The 27,078-nt window shown below is 26.5% G+C and overlaps 2 protein-coding genes across 4 annotated transcripts in view; both read left to right on the forward strand.

Annotated features, from left to right (window-relative positions):
- Positions 1–3,621: 3,621 nt before the first annotated feature.
- On the forward strand, positions 3,622–5,500 carry LOC111624889. Its single transcript, XM_023367866.1, has 3 exons — positions 3,622–3,799; positions 5,094–5,303; positions 5,390–5,500. Exons 1-3 carry the CDS (start codon positions 3,730–3,732, stop codon positions 5,449–5,451), a joined length of 342 nt encoding a protein of 113 aa, XP_023223634.1. The 5' UTR covers positions 3,622–3,729; the 3' UTR covers positions 5,452–5,500.
- An 8,635-nt stretch (positions 5,501–14,135) lies between these two features.
- Positions 14,136–27,078, forward strand: part of LOC111624893 (nuclear factor 1 X-type-like) — a 58,253-nt gene continuing 45,310 nt past the window's right edge. For all 3 annotated transcript variants that reach the window (XM_023367869.1, XM_023367870.1, XM_023367871.1), the window contains exons 1-4: positions 14,136–14,324; positions 23,703–23,894; positions 24,800–24,983; positions 26,330–26,383. In XM_023367869.1, coding sequence (XP_023223637.1) covers positions 14,151–14,324; positions 23,703–23,894; positions 24,800–24,983; positions 26,330–26,383 — 604 coding nt within the window. In that variant the 5' untranslated portion in view covers positions 14,136–14,150. The remainder of the gene's footprint in view (positions 14,325–23,702; positions 23,895–24,799; positions 24,984–26,329; positions 26,384–27,078) is intronic.

A 27,078-nucleotide genomic window follows, 5' to 3' on the forward strand; every position in this document is an offset into this window, starting at 1 on the left:
CTAACTGACAAATTCTAATTTGTGTCAGTGCTGAATAATTAAGTTTTACTACAAATGGAGTTCTATATTTTTGATTGATATGAATCACTTACAAACGTTTTTACATTAATTATTCATAGAGCTGAATAGTTGTATGTTAAATTTCACTCAAGTTTGTAATTGGATATGAAATTTTTTGCTGTTTTAAAATATAGAGAATTTTTGAATTTGAAAGGAAGTAAATAGTTTTTATGAAATTTATGATTAATTAGATTTAAAAATTCACGATTTTTCTCATTGCAATACAGAAATAACAGCAAAAAATCTATTTTCAGGTGTTTTTTTCTTCTCATTTTTATATCCAGAGTCTACTATTGTAAAGTAACAGGATAATGGATAAATAGATCAGAGTAGATTTAATTTTTTTTTCTTTTTAAGTAAACATTTTATTGTTCATTGTTTTGTAGCTTAGTGAATGTGATTACAATATGCACTCATAAATTTAAATATAATGCAAATTATTATTAAAGGATAAATGGATAAAGCATAATTATAAGGTTAACTTTGTTAGCTGTGAAAAAAATTTAACGAAATATATATGATAGTTTATTAAAAAATAAAAATTATAAATGCAAATTTATGAAAATATTGCCGATAATTCTATTAATTTTATNACATTCAAAAATTATTTTTATTATAAAAATGTTCGGAATTTCTGAGAATTTTATCAAGTTAGAACGTAGAATGTTTTTCTGGAATATCATTTTTATGCTGATATTGATATATTCCAAACGATTTAAACATTGTTATATCATCAAATTAATATAATAAATATTATAAATATTTTATCTTATTCCTTTATTACTGTGTAACGTTCAAATTAGAAAGAATGTTACTTTATATTTTTAGATGAATCTAAAACTTTGATTATAAAATCTTCTTCAAATAAATTCTAGAATTTAGGATTGCTTAATTAAGAATTTTGAAACAGCTGCAGACAGTTTTGGTTATAAATATGCATTTTGGCATATGCCAAGATCTTGTGAAGAATCTCAATAATTAAGTTTTTATTAAAACCTGCTCTTCTTTTCGACACCAATTCGAGTTCGTAAACCGTTCACTTGTTTGAATAACTCTAGAATATTTACTTTAATAATACTTAATAACGTATAATTTAAAGATAAATTGGAATTCTAAAATACAAATAAACTTAATAAATAACTAATAAGCTATTTATTTATTAATAATTAACAGTACATGAAGAAAAATAGGTGGAGTTGTCAAACCTGAATATCAATCAACAGGCAGTTAGGAACTTATCAACAAAAATTTATTGGAATCAATTTACACTTTGTATGCTATGTTAGATCTAATATAACGTATGATCGGGTATTAATAAAAATCCATATTTTATGAGGGTTATTTTTAAATGCTAATTATCTCTGTAACCTTAAAGATATCGATTATTAGCCCGAAAAATTATTAACCATAAACTGTAATTAATAAAATTATTAATATACATGTATATGTTATTAGTGCTATTTATTTCTTAACGTACAGTACTATACATATGATAATAACTTTAATAATATTGATTTAGTGATTAAATCTTTTCAATCATATGATTTAATCATTATTCTTCTTTATCCGAATAGAAGTAAGTAATCATCACTTTTTCATAGGAAGAAATTATTTCATCCTCTTCCATGGAAAAGATTTTGCTGTAATTAAACTATCCCTATATAATTAAAATGTAAAATAACTCTGTATATATGATTAAAATTAAGAAATTGACACACGATAAATTATTTCAAAATTTTCTTTATTAATTCTATTTTATAAACTATTGTAAATCTACATTAAATTTTGATTACTTCGATCATTTAAGTGATTTTTCAGGAAATTTGAAATTATTACTGCTGTCTGCTGTCTTTTTAGAAAGTTAATTACTTAATAAATTCGAATATGTGACTATTTTAGTACTTTCAACACGCAAAAATGTATTTATTGATGTCTAGGTACAGTATAAAAACTAAGAAAACGAAGGTTTTCTTATAAAATACGATAATAATTCTGGAAAAAATTAATGGATTGAAGGTGATTAAGATAATATCAAAAATAGAAAACAGGAAAATAAAACAAAATACTAAAGTAAGGTATTTCTCATATTTTGATGAAACTTTGTCAAGGTTTTGGTTACGTAAATAATAAAAAAAAGCCTTAGGCCTACAGTAATTTATATCTTGTTTTCATCAATTATATTTTTGTCTTGCGATAGCGGTAGGCTTTTTAAGAAAACAAGTTGATAAAATTCGACAATATTAACAATGCAAATATTTATTTATTGATATCGTATTCGAATCATTAGCCAATCATTCTACTGAATCAGTAAGTTATATCATTAGCCAATCAGTAGATATTAAGAATTTGTTTTTTAATGTGCCATTTAAAAATATATTTTGTTCGACTAAATGAAAACACTGTTTTAAGAAAAATATTTATTCAAGAAATTCTTGATTTTCTGGAATTTAATGATTTTGTAAATAGGCTCGTATTTCAGTTCTATTTTAGCGAATATCTTAGTGCTTAGTTTAAATATAGAAATAATTCCGTTTCAAAAATCTTATCGTATTCATAAGTTATAAAATTTCATCTTGTAATCTAACGTTAACGTTTAATGTGATATTCACATTAATTTATTAAGGGAAATGAAATACTTTCATACACGAAGAACAGAAAGGTAATTCTGAAAATTGATGTATTTAAATAAAAGATTATTTAAAACTATGAATAAGTAATCGTATAGTTTAATACGTAGTAAATATCCATGAATAAAGTATCAAAAATATTTAGTAAATTAGAAACGAATCATTCAATACTGCACATCTGTGCGATTAAATTTTTTAAAGGACAGTTTTTGTTCTTCAAACAAATTTATTGATATTTTTACAAATTGCCATCTGTGTAAAAAATGAAATGAATTGAAACTTTTGAGGTGCCTACAACTAAGACTTGCATGTCGTAAGAAAAAAAATTAGGAATTTGAACTTCATGTAGGCAAGTGCTTGGTAAAATGAGAATTATATCCTTACTTAGAAAAGATTGACATTGTTATCATATTTTTCTTTTCCATTATTCATATTCTAGCATTGTGTAGAGGAATGGCCAGATGGCTGAGACAGCTAAGGCATCACCCTACTGCTCTGGAGTCCTGAGAATATGTTTCCAAAAATTTTAAATTGAATTTGAAATTTTCAAAAGATAGAACATTTGTAGAACAAGTGCTGAAACATTGGACTTTGAAATTTAATTTGAAGGTTTGATGAACATTTCTGTTGGTCAAATGATTAATATTCAAAAAGTGGTCCTAATGTCTTATGTGCACTTATTTTATTTGTGTCTTGAAGAGAAGTTATAAATGAATATAAACATCCAAACTCAATAGTCAAGCAATTAGTGAATATAATCTGATATAATTTGGCAAGCATTTGAGAAATCATACATTGAAGATGGCCTTAGAAAGGCTGAAAACATTTTGAAGGTTTTTTTTTAAACTATTAACTGAAGATTAAGGTTAGAAATTACTTTTAACACAAGTAGATAATGATATAAGTTAATTAAATTTAATTGAAACATATTGATGCTGTATTTTTGCCTTGAACAGGCTTGTTTCTGTTTAACTAACCTAGTAATCATAGGTTATCTATTTAGATTCATGGTGATATCATTTTTAATTTAGATACTCAACCCATGCAGTACAGTGGTTATAAATTATTGAGTGCATTTCAGGAAGGAATAAAAACAATAACACACAAACATAGTGAGTGACCTCTATTTTTTGTTTTAGATGATAGAGTAGCTTTAAGAGTTTGTGCTGGTCTTGACTAAACATAGGTGGCACTGTGATGGAAAATTAGGAAACCTTCTTTTCAAAGCATACAGTGACTACACTAAGTACCTTGATATGTTGTAGGAATGTGTGATACTCACTTTGTGTGATACTACAAAGTGAGTAGTGGGAACTGAACATTTACTTCCAGCAAGATGGGGCACCTCTACACTGGGGTTTAATTGTTCAGAACTACCTACAGGAAAAATTTTCTGAATGTTGGATTGGCTGCAGAGGACCAATTTCCTGGCCACCTCAATTTCCCAATGTTACACCATTTTTTTCTTTGGAGATTTGTCAAAGGTAGAGTGTACACAACAGAGGTTTGTGACACTGAAGAACTGAAAAGATAAATTGGTGAAGTCAATGGAGGAATAATTGCTGAAATGCTCTGTAACACATGATGCAAAATTGAATGCTGCCTAGATGTTTTGTGCGCTACACATGGAGCTCATATGGAATTTGTTTAAAGTGTAAAATATTTTATTCAATAACCTATTAAATAAAATAGCAGACATGTGAGTACATTACCACATTATATTTTTATTCCTCCCCAAAATAAGCTTAATAGTTTATAATCACCCTATACAATGTAAAGGTGTATTTCCTATCTCAAGCCATTCACTAGTTCCAATTTTCAAGTAACTAATTACAGGAGCAAGTTATTACTTGCAACAGATAAATGTTGATAATTTAATAATTAAATGTAAGTTTTTATGTTAAATGTTATACTGTCTGCCTACAATAAAAAAGAATATGAATCAGAAAATGCTTATTGGCCTTTAAACTAGCTATGTACCTATAGTTAGAGAATACAATAAATACAATATAATAAATTTTTTTAAAAAGTTTGACTCTCAATAAAAATATTTTGTTTATTGATGCAACAATATATTAAAATTTAGACATTAAGAATATTTTTAGAAAAGAATTATGATTAATATAATTAATTTATTAACAAATATATAATATGTTTGCTTCAGTGTCGCCAATGAATTTTCTGGCTTCTTTAAGTGGCTGAATATAATTCTGTAATATTGATTAATATTTTATAAAATTTAAGCAGTGCTTTCCATTTATTTATTTATTCATTCAGAAATATTACAAAGAAAAAGATTTTTTCCTATCAAAATTATAAGGAATGTGATTAATAAATTAATCTAATTTAAAAAATAAGATAAAAAATATTCCCTGCTTGAAATTAATGGAATATTATTTTTAAAAGTGTGTAGATATCATGGAAAAACTTATGAAATTGGTGAAAGTATCGAATCAGATAATCTTTGTGAGAGATGCCGATGTTCTTCTTTAACATCCGAAGAAGCAACTATACAATGTATTAGTATCGAATGTCCCTCTGATCTTGGTGTTCCTGTAAAAGAAGGTTGTTACTATGGTTACAATTTTTCTCGTTGTTGTCCACAGGAAATATGTCGTAAGTTTTAATTTTCAAACTTAAAGTTAATATTTGACAATTTTTAAGATTATGTATTTATTAATTTACAATCTTTTAAATTTTAGCTACAGAAGAGGAAAGTGACAACTGTAAGTATATAGATTTTTATTTATTCAAGGACTTTTAAATTATATTAATTAATGTAGATAACAATAATATTTATTAATTTATAAATATTAAAACATCGTTAAAAGCTGGAAAACAATCAACTCACAGACTTCTATATATATATACCAGCAAGTACATTTATTGTAAGAACCAACATTTTTGATCCCTTTCAGAGACTTTTATCAGGTTATTGTACATTTCCATAAATAAAATGTGATTAATTGAAAAAATTCTAATTGGAACATTCTATACAAAATGTAATGATATTCAAATTAAATTGTAACAATCAAAATTACAAAATATGTAAAAAAAATATATCAGTAATAATAAAATGTAATTATATTAATTAAAATATCTATAACTGTCAGGCAGATAATAGTAAGGGCTTATCACACCAATGATAATGGGCACAAATGCTCAGGGATCAAAGTAAAAACATTTAATAAAACATAAAGGGGTGTACAATAAGATGATTACATAAGTATGCAAACTGAAAAATCCAAAATGCATTTCAGACTATTTTCCAATAGAAAACAGTCCCTCATCAGTTGGTATTAACTAAAGGTTTTAGTATACTTAAAAATTATACAAGTTGAAAAAATATAATTAAACTAAAAACTGTGCCTAAAGCTATATAATATAAAGATGAAAACGTCACCATGTCTGTATGAACAGTAAGCATTATCAATGTGGACAGGAGTAGTAATTCTTCATAACGTTGCATGGTAGTGTGACGTACAGGGTGCTGATACAAATCCAGTTATGTGTTAGATAAATTATGTTATGAACTAAAATAAAAATTTAACTTACTTAAGCCTGTAACTGATATGAAATGGTATAATTCTAACGCACAAACGTTTTCTGAAAACCTTCCGTGTTCTTCCTCATGTATTCAAACTGGATTTTTTATATTCTGGAACACTGTTATGAAATTTTTTAAATAAAATTTTATTTAAAAAATTTCATAACGGTGTTAGAATTTTACTGTTTCACATTGGTTACAGGCTTAAGTAAGTCGAATTTTTATTTTATTATACTACTCAGTGTGCCTGAAAGAGTTATATATGTTATGAACTAATGTTATACAGACAGTTTAAATTATATATGTATCAAAAACAGTATGATGACAGAGTTTGTAGGTTCAGAGGTGTGTTATCTTACACATATGGTGCACAAGTAGTGACAACATATGATGCAACCAGATGTCATTGTTAATTTTATCTATTTCACCCTTTAATCCTTACTATTATCTTCCTCACGGTTATAGATATGTTAATTAATTTAATTATACCTAGGGCTAAAAGCAATTTCTGTAATAATTTTGTTAATAAAATGTAATGTTACCTTTGACTGTAGGCAAACTTTAGTACAAATACCTCATATTTAAAATATTGTCACCAAAATCAAAGTGATCAAAAACATTTGTTCTTCCAATAAATGTATCTGCTGGAAGATGTTTGTGAATTATTAATCCATAAATAATAATACATTGGGCCATTAACAAAAAATATTTTTATTAAATAATTATTTCTATTATATTATTAAATAGAGGAAATGAAAAAAATTATTTGATATAAAAATTTATTCTTGTAATACATTTTATAATTCCTATCTAGTTTGTACTACTTCTCTNGTGACAAATTTAACAAAATTCTAGAAACTGGAAATATTTCTGAAATTATTTGGATTTTTAGATTTCGTTGTGAGGAATTTACGAATCTTCCTTAACATCTTTTGAAATTCTATCATTTCAGTTGATTTATAAAAGTTATATTTATTAGATAACTGATTTCAGGATAAATATTCATTCGCTATCCGGATATTCAGAAAATTTGACTAACTGACAAATTCTAATTTGTGTCAGTGCTGAATAATTAAGTTTTACTACAAATGGAGTTCTATATTTTTGATTGATATGAATCACTTACAAACGTTTTTATATTAATTATTCATAGAGCTGAATAGTTGTATGTTAAATTTCACTCAAGTTTGTAATTGGATATGAAATTTTTTGCTGTTTTAAAATATAGAGAATTTTTGAATTTGAAAGGAAGTAAATAGTTTTTATGAAATTTATGATTAATTAGATTTAAAAATTCACGATTTTTCTCATTGCAATACAGAAATAACAGCAAAAAATCTATTTTCAGGTGTTTTTTTCTTCTCATTTTTATATCCAGAGTCTACTATTGTAAATTAACAGGATAATGGATAAATAGATCATAGTAGATTTAATTTTTTTTCTTTTTAAGTAAACATTTTATTGTTCATTGTTTTGTAGCTTAGTGAATGTGATTACAATATGAACTCATAAATTTAAATATAATGCAAATTATTATTAAAGGATAAATGGATAAAGCATAATTATAAGGTTAACTTTGTTAGCCGTGAAAAAAATTTAACGAAATATATATGATAGTTTATTAAAAAATAAAAATTATAAATGCAAATTTATGAAAATATTGCCGATAATTCTATTAATTTTATTCAATTACTTTCCATCGCTCTGTAAAAGATTATCTTAATTTTTTATACGATAAATATAGATTTTAAATTCTACTCAATATAGTTATGCTTACTGTTATATCTTTTACTTCTTGCCACAAAATATCGAATGTTTGAACTAAATATATCGTATAAGACGTCAAATTTATACTTATTTCGATTGAAAGTATTGATGAATATTGAATGAAACTAATTAAAAATGTAAAACATGCGCTACTATTTGATTTTCTTTCTTTAAATCTGATGAATCAAGGTTTTCATTCTCTAGAAAATTGTCTTACTTTTTATTATCCGTTTCTTAATTTAATTTTTTAACTCTCCGTCCTGTGGGTACTAAGAGGGACTTTTTTAGATCCATCATGAGTTCGGAGAGACTCACAATTGGGCGTGTAAGAGATGTGATCTGCTGGATCCGGGACCGATCACTCTGAAAAATTTATAGGGTTTATTGACTATCCCGGATCTCTCAGAGCGATAGGTTGGTTTTTAACTGCCTCGGCTATTTAGCCGGCCTCCTATTATTACTAAAGAATAGTTATTCAGTAGGAACTGTTCATAATAATAGCTGAGATAATTGGCATAAATTACAACACTCAAAATATCCGTGTATAATATAAGAATCCATATTTGATTCGATTCTGGATTCATTATTCAATAAGAATTCTTTATCACGTAAATTATCCAGTAGGCCATTCTGTAAGACTGGTATTAGCAATAATATATGCAATGAAGTTTATTTTTATGTTTTGGAAATAGAACACTCGTTCTGTCTTTTAGTAGACAACGCAAGACTTGCAGAATTAGTTATTTATCTAACAATAGTAGATTACTAGTTTCAGCACTCCAATTTTTTACAACAATATGCACTTTCACCTTCATCACTTGCTGCTTGCGTTCTTCAGACAAGTTTAATGACATTCGTGTTCTAATAAATACAATTAAAAGATATACTAATTTACATCTTTATCGACAACCTTACTTGTTTTTATTCGAGTAATCATTTAATTAATTATAATAATTACCAGTTATCATAATTTGATTTTAACAACATAAATAAGCGAAATGTAATATAGTTCCAGAGGAGAAAAGAGATGCTATAAAGTTTATATTATACAATAGATGTCTATTTTCTTGCACTTGTAAGAAAATAAAACATTTTAGAAAATTTGATGTAATTAAAATTTTTCAATTTTTGTCGATAAGTTAGAAAATTAACCATATTCAGCTTATTTCAAATGGCATCTTCGTTGAATTATGCATTAAATTTAGTCATTTTTCTATTGCCGAAACATATCGATTCTTCAGTAAAAGAACTAAAATAAAAGATAATTTAATAAAACGACACAATTAGTTATATATTTAGATTACTTTGATTTGCTTTTATTTAATTTGGCTACGGCAACGCGACACGTGGGCTCTCTGCTGAGAGGGATGCCTTCTGGGAGGACTTTTTAGTTAGGTGTTACAAACGTGAAGAAAACCCTGAAAACTCCGCGTGGCCAGCCCGGTGGCCAGACCCGAACCCATGACTAATTCAAATGGTCCACCAGTGTTTAGTGATTTTATTCACTTCGCCACTAGTGGGAAATTTTGAATTAATAATTGAAATAATATTCCCTTTAGAATGTATGATTTTTCAACTATCGTCAAAGAAAGATGATAAATTGCTACTATATGCTATATGCGTTACATAATGAATAGATTTAAAAGTAGTCTTACATTCATTTTATATCATTTTATTATTCATTTTCATTACTATTTCGGTTTATGAAAGATATATTATCATTTAACATTATAATTTGTTTTGTTTTGTTAATTGCCGGTATTTTATATAATTTTATATCAATATATTCAAGGACTGCTATGGGGAAAAATGAGCAAATTACCTGCTCCCCGAGAAATTAGGCCTTCCATACAATGTTTTTTCGTTTATTTTCTTTACTTTAATATAATAATTTAATTTGCTATAGAACCACCAATATATATTTTGCCCTGTTACCCTCTGGGCAGCCGGAAATATACTGTATCTATCATTATCGAATTTTGCGATCCAAATTTACATTTAAAAAAAGACCCAGTTTTATCATTAAACCATTAAAACGTACCTTTTGTTTCAGTCCTTAAAACGATTTTCAATTCATGTTAGATATTGAATTTTACTGTTGCTCTTTTGATTTCATTGTATAAAACAGTAGGCTGATAGTAATTTCTTGATACCGAAACGGGATTGGCCGGATGGCCTAGCGGCCAAGATGGCAGCCTACCGCTCTGGGGGATCCGGGATTGAATCCCCAGGAATTTTCCGGGAGAGGTCCGTCCGGATATGTCCGGCCCGTCCCTCATCACCAGGCTGTTCCATTGTGGACATGGCCGAACCCATAATGGGCTTGCTAAAAGAGGCCCTCTTAGTGTCTATAGGGAAAAAAGAGTTTTTTTTTTTTTTTAAATCCTTTGTTTTTAATTGGTAATGAAATTAGACTTTTATAAAATCTAAATTCTGCTGGTGTAAATAATGAACTAAAAATCTAGTCTATTTTAATTGTTAAGTATCTTAAAATGTTTCTATATGTGTATTTTCGCATAGCTAACCAAGTACTAGTTGTTTGGTTATAAGTTACATCACCACTTCTTGTTTTATTTTGTTTTTTTTCAAAGAATACTTTGTTTATCCATTAACAAATGGAATTATTGGTTTCTTTGGCCAAGATGCTAAACCAGGCATGGCCAACATACGGCCCGCGGGCCAGATCCGGCTCGTTTAATGAATTTATGTGGCCCGCGATCAATCTTTCAATATTAGCTACTCAAGTCCAAATAGCTCGATGAAAAATTCTGACGGCTAAAAAAAGGTCAACAACTCACTGTGCATTTACAGTTAACCCTCCATTACAAATCTCGTAAGTACAGCGTAGAATGTTGATAAAGCATGATAATGTGAAAAATATATCTGTAATCTCTATCTACAATTTAGTCTCTACGGGATGACACCACAATGAGATCTCGCACCACCTCAAAATCTTCCTAGGGCGGCCTCTGGTTCGGCCCGTGGAAAAAGTTTTCTTTCCAATTCGGCCCGGGGCAAAAACTGTTAGCCACCCGTGCTAAACTACTCAAAGTGTTGTTTCTGTTAAAGATAACAAAACGCTATACACACATCGCTTTGGTTAAACGAAAACTGATTGAGGGCTTGTAAACATTAGGTGTTGGGCGTTGCGTTAAACGTGCGTTTAGCTCGGCGTTCGACGACCGTTAGTAGGGCGTGCGCACTGGCTCAGTTTGGAAATGGATGTGGAAGTGATTGCTTGTGTGTGGCTCTATCGTCGCTATAAAAGACAACGGCAGAGGCAAAGAGAATTTTGGGTGCACCCAAGATTACGAGATAAACTGACGCATGGAATGTTTGTGACGTTGTATCCAAAACTAAGACAATATGAACTCAAGTTTTTTAATTATTTTAGAATGTCTATAAAATCATTTTGGCGATGGCTGGTCTCTTTTGGATTTCATCAATAAATAGATTAATATCGAAATGATCGTTCTCCATTTCGGTCAACGTGCATCCACTCTACCCGAAAGCGCGCGATCGAATGTACAGTACAACAAAATGGCGGAGCATGTACTGTATCTCAAAGCGCGCAGCTGACGCCCGCCCGACGCGCGTTCTAACCAAAATCTGTCAATGCGCGTTTGGTGCGCGCTTGTCCAGAAGCGCACGTTTGCGTGTGTACACCTATGCGGACCTCTTGGTTCTTTAAAACGTGCGTTACCAAAGCGCATGCCTAAAGTGTGCTATGTCTGACACTCGAAAACAAGGCTTTTAATATTATGAAAAGCATCTTGGAAAGAAAATTTTTACATATTTTATTGAAACAAAATATGTTAAAAAATTTTATACATCATATATTTTCGATTTATATTGTTTGTTCTGCATCAGAACGAACGTTACAATTTCCATTTAGCATTATAGGCCATATTTTAAAAATATGGAATCGGAAATTAATTACCAGTTATTAATTAATTTAACTCAAAACATTTTGAGTTAAATTAACGCTTAAAATATAATGTGCTTCCTGGCTATATTTAACACTAATGTCACTATCTATAAATAGGATCAAATATTTTTCAATACATATTTCAAATATTGACTTTTATTCAGTTATCACAGTTTTATTTACATACAATTAATTAACTATTTACAAATAAAAAAGATTCATGTGTATATTGTATATACCAGTAATTTATTTATTTTGAATTTTGTATGTAAAGTTTATATTTTCAAAATTATGCTGTATGCTAGTTTAGTGATATAAAATATACTTTAATTAATATTAATTTTCAAGTGTCTTTTTTTTTATAATAATGTCTCAAATAATCTGAATAGTAGTTTAAATTTAAGTCTTTATAGTGGCTGGTGTTAAGCAAATTAATTAGGATATGAATTGGAAATTAAGATTTATAGATAAATAAATTCAAGAATTTTATATTACTTGCCTCTTTGTTATGTAAAATATCACTTTTAAAAACTTTTTTTAATTTATTGTACCAAATCAGAGAAATCTGTTTAACTTCCTGAAATTTTTTTAAAATTTTGCACATTATTTAAGATAAAAAATTCAAATAAAATAAATATATACACTATATAAAAGTGAAAAATATGAATGTATATTGAGAATTCTTTAGCAATCTTTAGGCTAAAATTAATCAAAATATGCATGTAACTAATTATTAATATTAGACAGAAAATTCCATTGAATGTATAATAAGTATTTTCAACATTCAAACTAGAACTGGATGGAAATTACATGTCCAATGTGCAGCAAAGTCAAGTTATTGAAAACCTTGAAGCATTCAGAACTTATCTGCATCAAGTTTTAGCCTTTCTATGATAAATGATCTTACATAGTACATACTGAATAATTTTTCATCTATTGTGGCATTAATTAAGTCTTCTATCTCACTCTTTTCTTTCTAATTTGAATTTTAAAGGTTATATTCTATTATCAGAAAGATGTTGGGAATTCAAAGCCATGTTAAGCTTTTTTGATGCCTCAGGCCTAATTTCTTTAGACACTATAGGTACAGATAAAGCACAAAAATATCAATAATGAACATTCAGATGAGGATTCAAATAATGACTAGATATATCCATGCATTAATATGATCCTAGAGAAACAGTATCAAACAACCAAAACTCTATAAAATGTTATATTGGTAGTTGGAACTGAGTTTCTATTTATATCATTTAAGAATTCCTATTTTAAAAATATATGTTAACCAAGTATAGACCAATGATACATTGACAGTATTGTTGTAAACATAATAGAGTAACTAAAAAATTTTATAAAAATTTGGTCTCATTTTTCTTCTTAATAGGCATGCATCTAAAGATACTTTTTCATGCTTTTTCAATACTTATTCAGAAACTGATTATGAGAATATTTATCCAAATAAATAAATTATATATTCAATCATCTATTTTATAATATATTCTGAAATTGTTAAGTAAAAAATTTTGATGTGGGNTGCTATATAACAATAAGTTAAAAAGACCAAGGATGGGGTGGAATATAAAAAAAAAAAGAATTAAAAAATCCTTTCGTGAAATTCTTTCGTAATAAGCAACATTTTAATGTTAAAAATATACAGAATAAATTGATAACTACAATGACACAAGACAACGGTATAAAAATGAAAATAAATACAAAATTAAGACGAAACATTTCCAAAAATTTAATTTATTTATTACTGTATTAAATTACAGCAAACAATCCGAAATATTTGTACAGCTGTTTGATTCATGTTTTGTAATATTGCTCCGCATGTAGTGGCAGTTAAGTAGGCGTCAGACACATTTTCACTGTCACACGTGATACGAGTAGTTATCCTTGTAATGGTCATCTTTAGTTGTGACTGGTTGTCCTTGATACCTGTGATCTTGTCCCAATTCCCGGTACAGGTATTCATACCCCCAAATACTCTCCCCTCTACTAGATTCCACTTCCTACTTTTTCCTTCTGTATATGAATCGAGGTTACTTATGTATCTGTCGGGTTTTCATATTGAATAACCATTATAATATATCATTGTTTTTATAACATAATAAAAAATTTTAAAAATCAATCATTTATAATTACACATTATAAAATTAAATTGAATTTTATTTATATTTTATGCTGTATTATTTATAATAAAAATTGTCGAATTTTTAAAATTATGTATTTGTTTCTACAGGATGAATTCCATCCATTCATTGAGGCTCTTTTGCCTCATGTCAAATCATTTTCATACACATGGTTCAATCTACAGGCTGCAAAACGGAAATATTTCAAAAAACACGAGAAACGTATGAGTTTAGAAGAGGAAAGAAGGTGTAAAGAAGAACTTCACGTATGTTAAAATCAATCTGACATTAATATATTTTTATATAATTTATAATAAGTTCATACCTGTAGTAGCCTAAGTTATAGCTATCTTTAATGACTGTTTCTTTGATAATTTCTTAACATTTATGTATTTTTAATAATATCATTTATCTAATTCCTACAGACTTTAAAAGATAATAACTATTGTTTATATATATATACACACACTGCATTTAAAAAAAAAAAAACTTCCTGTACAAAATCATTCCTGGTAATAACATAAAATACAACTCTTAGAAATAATAAATGATATTGTATCATGAATTTTATGATTTGTTTATTGATAAATTGTAAAAATTTAAATTTATATATAGTACTTTATTACATAAATAAATCTATATTAATGTAAAATGCAAATTAAATGTTTTAATACTTATAAATAAAAATAAAGAAAATAATTATTTATAAATGTTATACAAAAATGTAAATGTATATATTTTTATAATATAAAACTGAAATTACTTTAAATATCAAGTTAAAAAATCATTATTAACATATGGATAGTTGAAAGCATTTACATAAAAGCTTCGCATTTTAAAATATTAATATTTAATATTTTCTAAAAAACTATGATAAGAACCATTAATTTTCCGTTATGAAATTCATTTTTCATATAGAATTTTCATTTATTTTAATAATTAAATTTTAAAATTTATTTAAAATTCGCAACATTATGAAAAAGTTCAGATGTGCTTAGAATAAAATCAAACAAGGAAACGTATATATATTTTATTGTCTTTTATATGTTAATAACATGTAACAAATAAACATTTTAACATTTAAGCTATGGAAATGGGTATTAAAATAGCATGGTTTTTTTTAAATAAGCTGATAAGAAAATTATATTAATAAATTATAAGCAAACAAAAGGATTTAGAAACTTACCTTGAAGTAAATGATAATGCTAAAAGATTGTAACAAGGATATTGAAAAAAAATAATAATTAATCCGACATTCAGCGAGAGTTTTTAAAGTGGATAATCTCAAATAACGAAATATTTAATGCTTGATTCTTAGAGTAAAACTATTTATAAAAGGTGTTTAAAGAAAAAAAAAATGTATATACACTTTGATTATTAATTAATAACCTCTTTATTTTAGTTTAATAATTTAGATTTCAATTTAACATTATAACATTTAGTCAAAATTTCATCAGGAATTTATCATTTTCTTATCAATATGTTATCATTATCAAGTATCTCAATTATAATAATTAATTATGTATGGATTGTTATTAAGATGATACGGATATATTCTATGCTCTAAAACACACTATAAAAAATCATAAAAATGAATTTCTATGGTATTCTTAGAATCTTTCATATCAAGCGGATGTCAACGTCAAGCATAATTAAAAGAGCTATGTATTGATAAATTATATCGATAAGATCTTAATAAACATATACTCATCTATTGTAATTAATGTTAAATTTATTTTAAAATAGGCTAAATTATTTAATAGCATGTATTCGCCGGTGATTTCAATATTGATTTCACTTAACTATTTGATGTAAACTCTTATTAAACTTAAAAGAAAATTGATTTAACTGTTAATGAATTATTTAAATAAAATTTTTTGCATATTATGCAACTTTTAGACTTTTAATTGTGTTTTTCTTCCAATTTCTTCTATTGAAATCATTCAGATAATGTGTTGAATACAAATACTATCCACTCATTGAAAACTTGATCCGTTTTAATCTGTGGATATTAGTAGCACCGAAAAAGTAGAGAGATTTAACATTTGTGCTTTTAATTAATTAATTAATTTAGTAATAGTTAATATCCATTGAAAATTTAAAAACGTCTAACTATCTAGTAAGCTTTATAATGGCATATTTCCAAAAGTGACAAATTTAACAAAATTCTAGAAACTGGAAATATTTCTGAAATTATTTGGATTTTTAGATTTCGTTGTGAGGAATTTACGAATCTTCCTTAACATCTTTTGAAATTCTATCATTTCAGTTGATTTATAAAAGTTATATTTATTAGATAACTGATTTCAGGATAAATATTCATTCGCTATCCGTATATTCAGAAAATTTGACTAACTGACAAATTCTAATTTGTGTCAGTGCTGAATAATTAAGTTTTACTACAAATGGAGTTCTATATTTTTGATTGATATGAATCACTTACAAACGTTTTTACATTAATTATTCATAGAGCTGAATAGTTGTATGTTAAATTTCACTCAAGTTTGTAATTGGATATGAAATTTTTTGCTGTTTTAAAATATAGAGAATTTTTGAATTTGAAAGGAAGTAAATAAAATCAAAATAGTTTTTATGAAATTTATGATTAATTAGATTTAAAAATTCACGATTTTTCTCATTGCAATACAGAAATAACAGCAAAAAATCTATTTTTAGGTGGTTTTTTTCTTCTCATTTTTATATCCAGAGTCTACTATTGTAAAGTAACAGGATAATGGATAAATAGATCAGAGTAGATTTAATTTTTTTTTCTTTTTAAGTAAACATTTTATTGTTCATTGTTTTGTAGCTTAGTGAATGTGATTACAATATGCACTCATAAATTTAAATATAATGCAAATTATTATTAATTAAAGGATAAATGAATACATAATTATAACGGTTAACTTTGTTAGCCGTGAAAAAAATTTAACGAAATATATATGATAGTTTATTAAAAAATAAAAATTATAAATGCAAATTTATGAAAATATTGCCGATAATTCTATTAATTTTATTCAATTACTTTCCATCGCTCTGTAAAAGATTATCTTAATTTTTTATACGATAAATAGATTTTAAATTCTACTCAATATAGTTATGCTTACTGTTATATCTTTTACTTCTTGCCACAAAATATCGAATGTTTGAACTAAATATATCGTATAAGACGTCAAATTTATACTTATTTCGATTGAAAGTATTGATGAATATTGAATGAAACTAATTAAAAATGTAAAACATGCGCTACTATTTGATTTTCTTTCTTTAAATCTGATGAATCAAGGTTTTCATTCTCTAGAAAATTGTCTTACTTTTTATTATCCGTTTCTTAATTTAATTTTTTAACTCTCCGTCCTGTGGGTACTAAGAGGGACTTTTTTAGATCCATCATGAGTTCGGAGAGACTCACAATTGGGCGTGTAAGAGATGTGATCTGCTGGATCCGGGACCGATCACTCTGAAAAATTTATAGGGTTTATTGACTATCCCGGATCTCTCAGAGCGATAGGTTGGTTTTTAACTGCCTCGGCTATTTAGCCGGCCTCCTATTATTACTAAAGAATAGTTATTCAGTAGGAACTGTTCATAATAATAGCTGAGATAATTGGCATAAATTACAACACTCAAAATATCCGTGTATAATATAAGAATCCATATTTGATTCGATTCTGGATTCATTATTCAATAAGAATTCTTTATCACGTAAATTATCCAGTAGGCCATTCTGTAAGACTGGTATTAGCAATAATATATGCAATGAAGTTTATTTTTATGTTTTGGAAATAGAACACTCGTTCTGTCTTTTAGTAGACAACGCAAGACTTGCAGAATTAGTTATTTATCTAACAATAGTAGATTACTAGTTTCAGCACTCCAATTTTTTACAACAATATGCACTTTCACCTTCATCACTTGCTGCTTGCGTTCTTCAGACAAGTTTAATGACATTCGTGTTCTAATAAATACAATTAAAAGATATACTAATTTACATCTTTATCGACAACCTTACTTGTTTTTATTCGAGTAATCATTTAATTAATTATAATAATTACCAGTTATCATAATTTGATTTTAACAACATAAATAAGCGAAATGTAATATAGTTCCAGAGGAGAAAAGAGATGCTATAAAGTTTATATTATACAATAGATGTCTATTTTCTTGCACTTGTAAGAAAATAAAACATTTTAGAAAATTTGATGTAATTAAAATTTTTCAATTTTTGTCGATAAGTTAGAAAATTAACCATATTCAGCTTATTTCAAATGGCATCTTCGTTGAATTATGCATTAAATTTAGTCATTTTTCTATTGCCGAAACATATCGATTCTTCAGTAAAAGAACTAAAATAAAAGATAATTTAATAAAACGACACAATTAGTTATATATTTAGATTACTTTGATTTGCTTTTATTTAATTTGGCTACGGCAACGCGACACGTGGGCTCTCTGCTGAGAGGGATGCCTTCTGGGAGGACTTTTTAGTTAGGTGTTACAAACGTGAAGAAAACCCTGAAAACTCCGCGTGGCCAGCCCGGTGGCCAGACCCGAACCCATGACTAATTCAAATGGTCCACCAGTGTTTAGTGATTTTATTCACTTCGCCACTAGTGGGAAATTTTGAATTAATAATTGAAATAATATTCCCTTTAGAATGTATGATTTTTCAACTATCGTCAAAGAAAGATGATAAATTGCTACTATATGCTATATGCGTTACATAATGAATAGATTTAAAAGTAGTCTTACATTCATTTTATATCATTTTATTATTCATTTTCATTACTATTTCGGTTTATGAAAGATATATTATCATTTAACATTATAATTTGTTTTGTTTTGTTAATTGCCGGTATTTTATATAATTTTATATCAATATATTCAAGGACTGCTATGGGGAAAAATGAGCAAATTACCTGCTCCCCGAGAAATTAGGCCTTCCATACAATGTTTTTTCGTTTATTTTCTTTACTTTAATATAATAATTTAATTTGCTATAGAACCACCAATATATATTTTGCCCTGTTACCCTCTGGGCAGCCGGAAATATACTGTATCTATCATTATCGAATTTTGCGATCCAAATTTACATTTAAAAAAAGACCCAGTTTTATCATTAAACCATTAAAACGTACCTTTTGTTTCAGTCCTTAAAACGATTTTCAATTCATGTTAGATATTGAATTTTACTGTTGCTCTTTTGATTTCATTGTATAAAACAGTAGGCTGATAGTAATTTCTTGATACCGAAACGGGATTGGCCGGATGGCCTAGCGGCCAAGATGGCAGCCTACCGCTCTGGGGGATCCGGGATTGAATCCCCAGGAATTTTCCGGGAGAGGTCCGTCCGGATATGTCCGGCCCGTCCCTCATCACCAGGCTGTTCCATTGTGGACATGGCCGAACCCATAATGGGCTTGCTAAAAGAGGCCCTCTTAGTGTCTATAGGGAAAAAAGAGTTTTTTTTTTTTTTTAAATCCTTTGTTTTTAATTGGTAATGAAATTAGACTTTTATAAAATCTAAATTCTGCTGGTGTAAATAATGAACTAAAAATCTAGTCTATTTTAATTGTTAAGTATCTTAAAATGTTTCTATATGTGTATTTTCGCATAGCTAACCAAGTACTAGTTGTTTGGTTATAAGTTACATCACCACTTCTTGTTTTATTTTGTTTTTTTTCAAAGAATACTTTGTTTATCCATTAACAAATGGAATTATTGGTTTCTTTGGCCAAGATGCTAAACCAGGCATGGCCAACATACGGCCCGCGGGCCAGATCCGGCTCGTTTAATGAATTTATGTGGCCCGCGATCAATCTTTCAATATTAGCTACTCAAGTCCAAATAGCTCGATGAAAAATTCTGACGGCTAAAAAAAGGTCAACAACTCACTGTGCATTTACAGTTAACCCTCCATTACAAATCTCGTAAGTACAGCGTAGAATGTTGATAAAGCATGATAATGTGAAAAATATATCTGTAATCTCTATCTACAATTTAGTCTCTACGGGATGACACCACAATGAGATCTCGCACCACCTCAAAATCTTCCTAGGGCGGCCTCTGGTTCGGCCCGTGGAAAAAGTTTTCTTTCCAATTCGGCCCGGGGCAAAAACTGTTAGCCACCCGTGCTAAACTACTCAAAGTGTTGTTTCTGTTAAAGATAACAAAACGCTATACACACATCGCTTTGGTTAAACGAAAACTGATTGAGGGCTTGTAAACATTAGGTGTTGGGCGTTGCGTTAAACGTGCGTTTAGCTCGGCGTTCGACGACCGTTAGTAGGGCGTGCGCACTGGCTCAGTTTGGAAATGGATGTGGAAGTGATTGCTTGTGTGTGGCTCTATCGTCGCTATAAAAGACAACGGCAGAGGCAAAGAGAATTTTGGGTGCACCCAAGATTACGAGATAAACTGACGCATGGAATGTTTGTGACGTTGTATCCAAAACTAAGACAATATGAACTCAAGTTTTTTAATTATTTTAGAATGTCTATAAAATCATTTTGGCGATGGCTGGTCTCTTTTGGATTTCATCAATAAATAGATTAATATCGAAATGATCGTTCTCCATTTCGGTCAACGTGCATCCACTCTACCCGAAAGCGCGCGATCGAATGTACAGTACAACAAAATGGCGGAGCATGTACTGTATCTCAAAGCGCGCAGCTGACGCCCGCCCGACGCGCGTTCTAACCAAAATCTGTCAATGCGCGTTTGGTGCGCGCTTGTCCAGAAGCGCACGTTTGCGTGTGTACACCTATGCGGACCTCTTGGTTCTTTAAAACGTGCGTTACCAAAGCGCATGCCTAAAGTGTGCTATGTCTGACACTCGAAAACAAGGCTTTTAATATTATGAAAAGCATCTTGGAAAGAAAATTTTTACATATTTTATTGAAACAAAATATGTTAAAAAATTTTATACATCATATATTTTCGATTTATATTGTTTGTTCTGCATCAGAACGAACGTTACAATTTCCATTTAGCATTATAGGCCATATTTTAAAAATATGGAATCGGAAATTAATTACCAGTTATTAATTAATTTAACTCAAAACATTTTGAGTTAAATTAACGCTTAAAATATAATGTGCTTCCTGGCTATATTTAACACTAATGTCACTATCTATAAATAGGATCAAATATTTTTCAATACATATTTCAAATATTGACTTTTATTCAGTTATCACAGTTTTATTTACATACAATTAATTAACTATTTACAAATAAAAAAGATTCATGTGTATATTGTATATACCAGTAATTTATTTATTTTGAATTTTGTATGTAAAGTTTATATTTTCAAAATTATGCTGTATGCTAGTTTAGTGATATAAAATATACTTTAATTAATATTAATTTTCAAGTGTCTTTTTTTTTATAATAATGTCTCAAATAATCTGAATAGTAGTTTAAATTTAAGTCTTTATAGTGGCTGGTGTTAAGCAAATTAATTAGGATATGAATTGGAAATTAAGATTTATAGATAAATAAATTCAAGAATTTTATATTACTTGCCTCTTTGTTATGTAAAATATCACTTTTAAAAACTTTTTTTAATTTATTGTACCAAATCAGAGAAATCTGTTTAACTTCCTGAAATTTTTTTAAAATTTTGCACATTATTTAAGATAAAAAATTCAAATAAAATAAATATATACACTATATAAAAGTGAAAAATATGAATGTATATTGAGAATTCTTTAGCAATCTTTAGGCTAAAATTAATCAAAATATGCATGTAACTAATTATTAATATTAGACAGAAAATTCCATTGAATGTATAATAAGTATTTTCAACATTCAAACTAGAACTGGATGGAAATTACATGTCCAATGTGCAGCAAAGTCAAGTTATTGAAAACCTTGAAGCATTCAGAACTTATCTGCATCAAGTTTTAGCCTTTCTATGATAAATGATCTTACATAGTACATACTGAATAATTTTTCATCTATTGTGGCATTAATTAAGTCTTCTATCTCACTCTTTTCTTTCTAATTTGAATTTTAAAGGTTATATTCTATTATCAGAAAGATGTTGGGAATTCAAAGCCATGTTAAGCTTTTTTGATGCCTCAGGCCTAATTTCTTTAGACACTATAGGTACAGATAAAGCACAAAAATATCAATAATGAACATTCAGATGAGGATTCAAATAATGACTAGATATATCCATGCATTAATATGATCCTAGAGAAACAGTATCAAACAACCAAAACTCTATAAAATGTTATATTGGTAGTTGGAACTGAGTTTCTATTTATATCATTTAAGAATTCCTATTTTAAAAATATATGTTAACCAAGTATAGACCAATGATACATTGACAGTATTGTTGTAAACATAATAGAGTAACTAAAAAATTTTATAAAAATTTGGTCTCATTTTTCTTCTTAATAGGCATGCATCTAAAGATACTTTTTCATGCTTTTTCAATACTTATTCAGAAACTGATTATGAGAATATTTATCCAAATAAATAAATTATATATTCAATCATCTATTTTATAATATATTCTGAAATTGTTAAGTAAAAAATTTTGATGTGGGCTAAAATGTAATTTTTAAAATTTATATATATTTTTTATTTAAATAAATCTCACATAAATTCATAAAATAAGCAGATTATTTGTTATATAAAAAAATATTTTATATTACCAAAAATTGCTTTATTTGAGTTAGAATTTTTATGGACTGCAAAATAATGGCAAAGAAAGTAGTATTAAAATAGTTCTTTTTTAACTTTTAACATTTCTTAATTTTGCCTTTTTAAATAATTGCTGTTGAACTAAAAATAGATTAAATAATTTACTTATTAAATTTTAGTTCTTTAAATTATTAATTTCTGTTTCATTTCTAAGCTGTGTTAACAGAATGAAGAATTCTAAATGTGTATGTATATAATTTAAATATACATAATATGTATATTTAAATTATACACATACACATTTAGAATTTAGAATACACATACACATTGTTATTTTTAACAAGTTTATTTTAAGAATTATATTCTTACATACATATTATGTATGTAAGAATATAATTCTTAAAATAAACTTGTTAAAAATAATGATTTAGAATACAAAAAAAATCTACTATTTTAATCTAAAAAAGATATATTTTTAAATAATGCTTATTATTATTTTTTGGATAATTTCAGTTAATATTTCAATATATTTCAATATTAAAGTTTAGATCTAATACATACATAACTTATGGACGTTTCTATTAAGGGGATTTTTGACAGCATTCATTTGTTTAACCTAATTTTATTACATAAATGTCAAAATAAATAAATGTTGTCATCATTGCTATTATTAATCTTCTTCACTGATTCCTTTTTACGTTAGAAAATTATTTGTAGTTTTCAAATTGCATCAATGTATAAAAATCAAATAAATTTATTCATTTTTAATATTTTCAGAATGTAGTTGTATTTCATAAACCCCAAAGCATTAAAGTGAATAAATTTATTTGACTTTCATATTTCAGACTGTAAACTAATTTTCTGATAACTGTTATTAATTGCAGTAGAATATCTTTTAGAATAAAGAAAAACTATCTGTTTAATTTTCAATGAATGCATTAATTTATTTTCAAAGATAAAAAAAATCTAAGAATTTTTAATTGTCTTTTTAGAATGAGAGAACAGAAGTGAAGCAAAAATGGGCATCACGACTTTTAGGAAAATTACGGAAAGACATAACACAGGAATGCAGGGAAGATTTTGTTTTAGGCATTACTGGGAAAAAGCATGCAACCTGTGTACTAAGTAATCCTGATCAAAAAGGGAAAATGAGAAGAATTGATTGTCTCCGCCAAGCCGATAAAGTAAGCTTATCATAAATTAATAATCAATTTTGATATAATTATAATATTGAGAATATTTATTTATCTGTAAACATACCAATAATTAAAAAAAAAAAATTGAAAAAAGAATTATATATTTAAAAACTTTCCTACTTTTGAAATTTGCAAATTTCAAAATCAGAAATCAAAACAATCAAAATTTATTAGCATATTACTGTATTCAGACAAAAGCACAGTATATTTAAAAGGGTGGGGTTTAAAAAATGTGTTATTTTTTATAATATAGGTATATATAGAGTAGTAGCAGAATACAGTAGACTGAGAAGGAACTGAATGGGTACACAATAAATACAAGTTATATATATTATACTGTTTTATTAATTTTTAATTTTTCTCAAATGGAAATTTCTCAAACTCAATAATAATAATAATTATTATTATTATTATTATTAAACATAAACTAAAGACAAATAATAATCTAATTAAGCAATTGTTTTTTAAATTAAGGATAATTAACATATTATCTAATTTAAATTATGAAAAAATTTTTATAAAAAAAGATTTTTGCATTTTAATATAAATAATATAGATATTAAAAATCAATTTTATTTTATAATATAAATTATATAAGGTATAAACAAATGCAATTATTGTTGCAATAGTTTAGAAATAAAAACTGGTTTGCCTTTATAACACTAAAGCATTACTAAGAATTCTTTATTTCATGGCTGAAGGTCTACAGATTAAAAATTATTATACATGGCATTGAACATAATAATGAAGGCTGAAATTTTTCTTATTTAACAATTTAAAATTCTAATTTTAATTAAGTGTAATAAATTTAATCTATAATATAAAATCTTATACAATTTTTTACACAAAAGTGACATTGATATAATGAAATTAATATTTATTATTATTTATAGGTTTGGAGATTAGACTTGGTCATGGTAATATTATTTAAAGCCATCCCATTAGAGAGTACTGATGGTGAAAGGTTGGAAAAATCACCAGAATGTCTTCATCCAAATCTTTGTGTAAATCCGTACCACATTAATGTTTCTGTCCGTGAATTAGACTTATACTTGGCAAATTTTATACTCAGTCATGGTAAGCTTTAAATTATATAAAATATAATTTAAATTAATGTTTAAAATAACAAATTATGACATGGTATCAAGTCATTTGAAATTCTGCTGTTAGAAAATCTACAGTACTACAGAAACTTGCAACATTAGTAATTTCAGATAATGTCTTAAAATATTTGTCATAGATACTTAAAATATATACATATTGCATTTAACTAATATCCAAACATTAAATTAATTAATTACATTAACATAAATACCTTTAAATCATGTGATACTTGTTTTGAAGTTATGTTTTAAATTTAAAAAAACAAATAATATTTTTAATTAATATTCATTAAGAACAGCTAATTTAATTAATCAAACTTACAATAAAATTAACTAAAAAATACAATTTATTACAAATAATAAATTTATTTTCTCAAAATATGATAGGTAAGGCATATACCATAAATTTTAGTCCAAAAAAGAAAATTTAGTTTTATGCTGTTAAATTAATGATATTTTTATTAACTCAAATGATTTTTGATATTTCAAAATAACATCTTCAAGAAAACAACAAATGAATCAGAGTACATGAATTAGAACATATTTAAAAATTAAAAGTTTGTATGAATTTTTGTAAAAATACCAATTAGAAAAACAATTTTTTAAATAAATATCTATCAGCTAACAATTTCTGTCTATTAATTATTGATTTTAAAGAATTTGTTAATTATCTTAATTAATTTGTATAATACTGTATGTTGACTCTGTAATATATATTAAAAAATTATATATATTAGTTTTTTAATATATTTATTTATTTACAATGTAATAAAAGAAGTAAATTTAATTATGTTTGTGTTATATGAATAATAGCTTCAATAATATACTTAATAGTATATATTTGTATAAATTTTATTTTATAAAAGTTAGTTTTTTTACAATAATTACTTTTTATCATGATCTCTTAGTTCAGTAAAGGTGAAAGCTGTGCTTAGAACTATTTTTACTTTGAAGGCATGAAAAGTATCTAGTGCAGTACACATACTAATAATAGCACAATTCTGACATGTTTTAAGTGTTATTTACAGAAATAACTAAGAAATTTAACAATAAAAATATATTATTTTATTTTATATAAATATAAATTTTCACATTTTGGAAGATTACATATCTGATCTTTAAATAAATATGTATAGGCCTATATGTTTTAATTTATATATAACATTTTTTTAAACTTTAGTAACAAATTTTATTTTAATTTAAATTTTATTCTTATAATTTTAAAATACTTTTAAATTAAAATAATATATCAATTTATAATATTATTAGAATTTTTAGATTTGAAAGGTAGTTATTTTATTTGTTTAATGTACTTTGCAGAAACATTAAGTGGATCAAGAGATATATGCGATGAAGATAAAGAAGAAGAAAGGGGTAAGTTTTTATCATTTTATAAAATTAAAAGCTATATATTTCTTAATTATTATATTTAAGTGATACAAAATGCATATTTTCAAGATAAGTCAATAATTAAAAATATTAAGCCAAAAAGTGTATCACTTTCATTAGATATAATTACATTCAATACTAAAATTATATTTACAAAATTATAATAATTTTTTTATTTTTTATATAAACTGTCTTAAAACATTAAAAAATTTTGGATAAAAGTCTGAATTTAGTTTGTAAATAAATTCATTATTCATTTTATTGGTAATATTCATATTGTCACCATTGCAAAAGTGAATAATTATTCTCTCTTAATGTTATGTTACATTTATAAAATTTATTTATTTTAATGATTTTTATGAATAGAATAACTAATGACAATGATTTCTGAATACTAAATATGTTTATATGCTGTAATAATTTATTATGCTTGTTATCTTCATATTTATTTTTTATTAATTCACTTTCATTAAAATCACTTTTATCAAATTATTAATCTAATAAACAATAAAATATTTGAAATAAAATAAACAAATATTACAATAGATGAAATGATGTGATGTATTCATATTTCTTATTTTATACAATAAAATGAAAACAATAAGTAAATAAAACATAATATGTTGTTAATATTTTATTTTTATTTTTGTTTAGATTATTATAATTTTCTTAATTACTTC

Source organism: Centruroides sculpturatus, unplaced genomic scaffold (assembly GCF_000671375.1).
Source record: "Centruroides sculpturatus isolate CEXI.00-Female unplaced genomic scaffold, Cexi_2.0 scaffold408, whole genome shotgun sequence".
In the NCBI taxonomy this organism is placed as follows: domain Eukaryota; kingdom Metazoa; phylum Arthropoda; class Arachnida; order Scorpiones; family Buthidae; genus Centruroides; species Centruroides sculpturatus.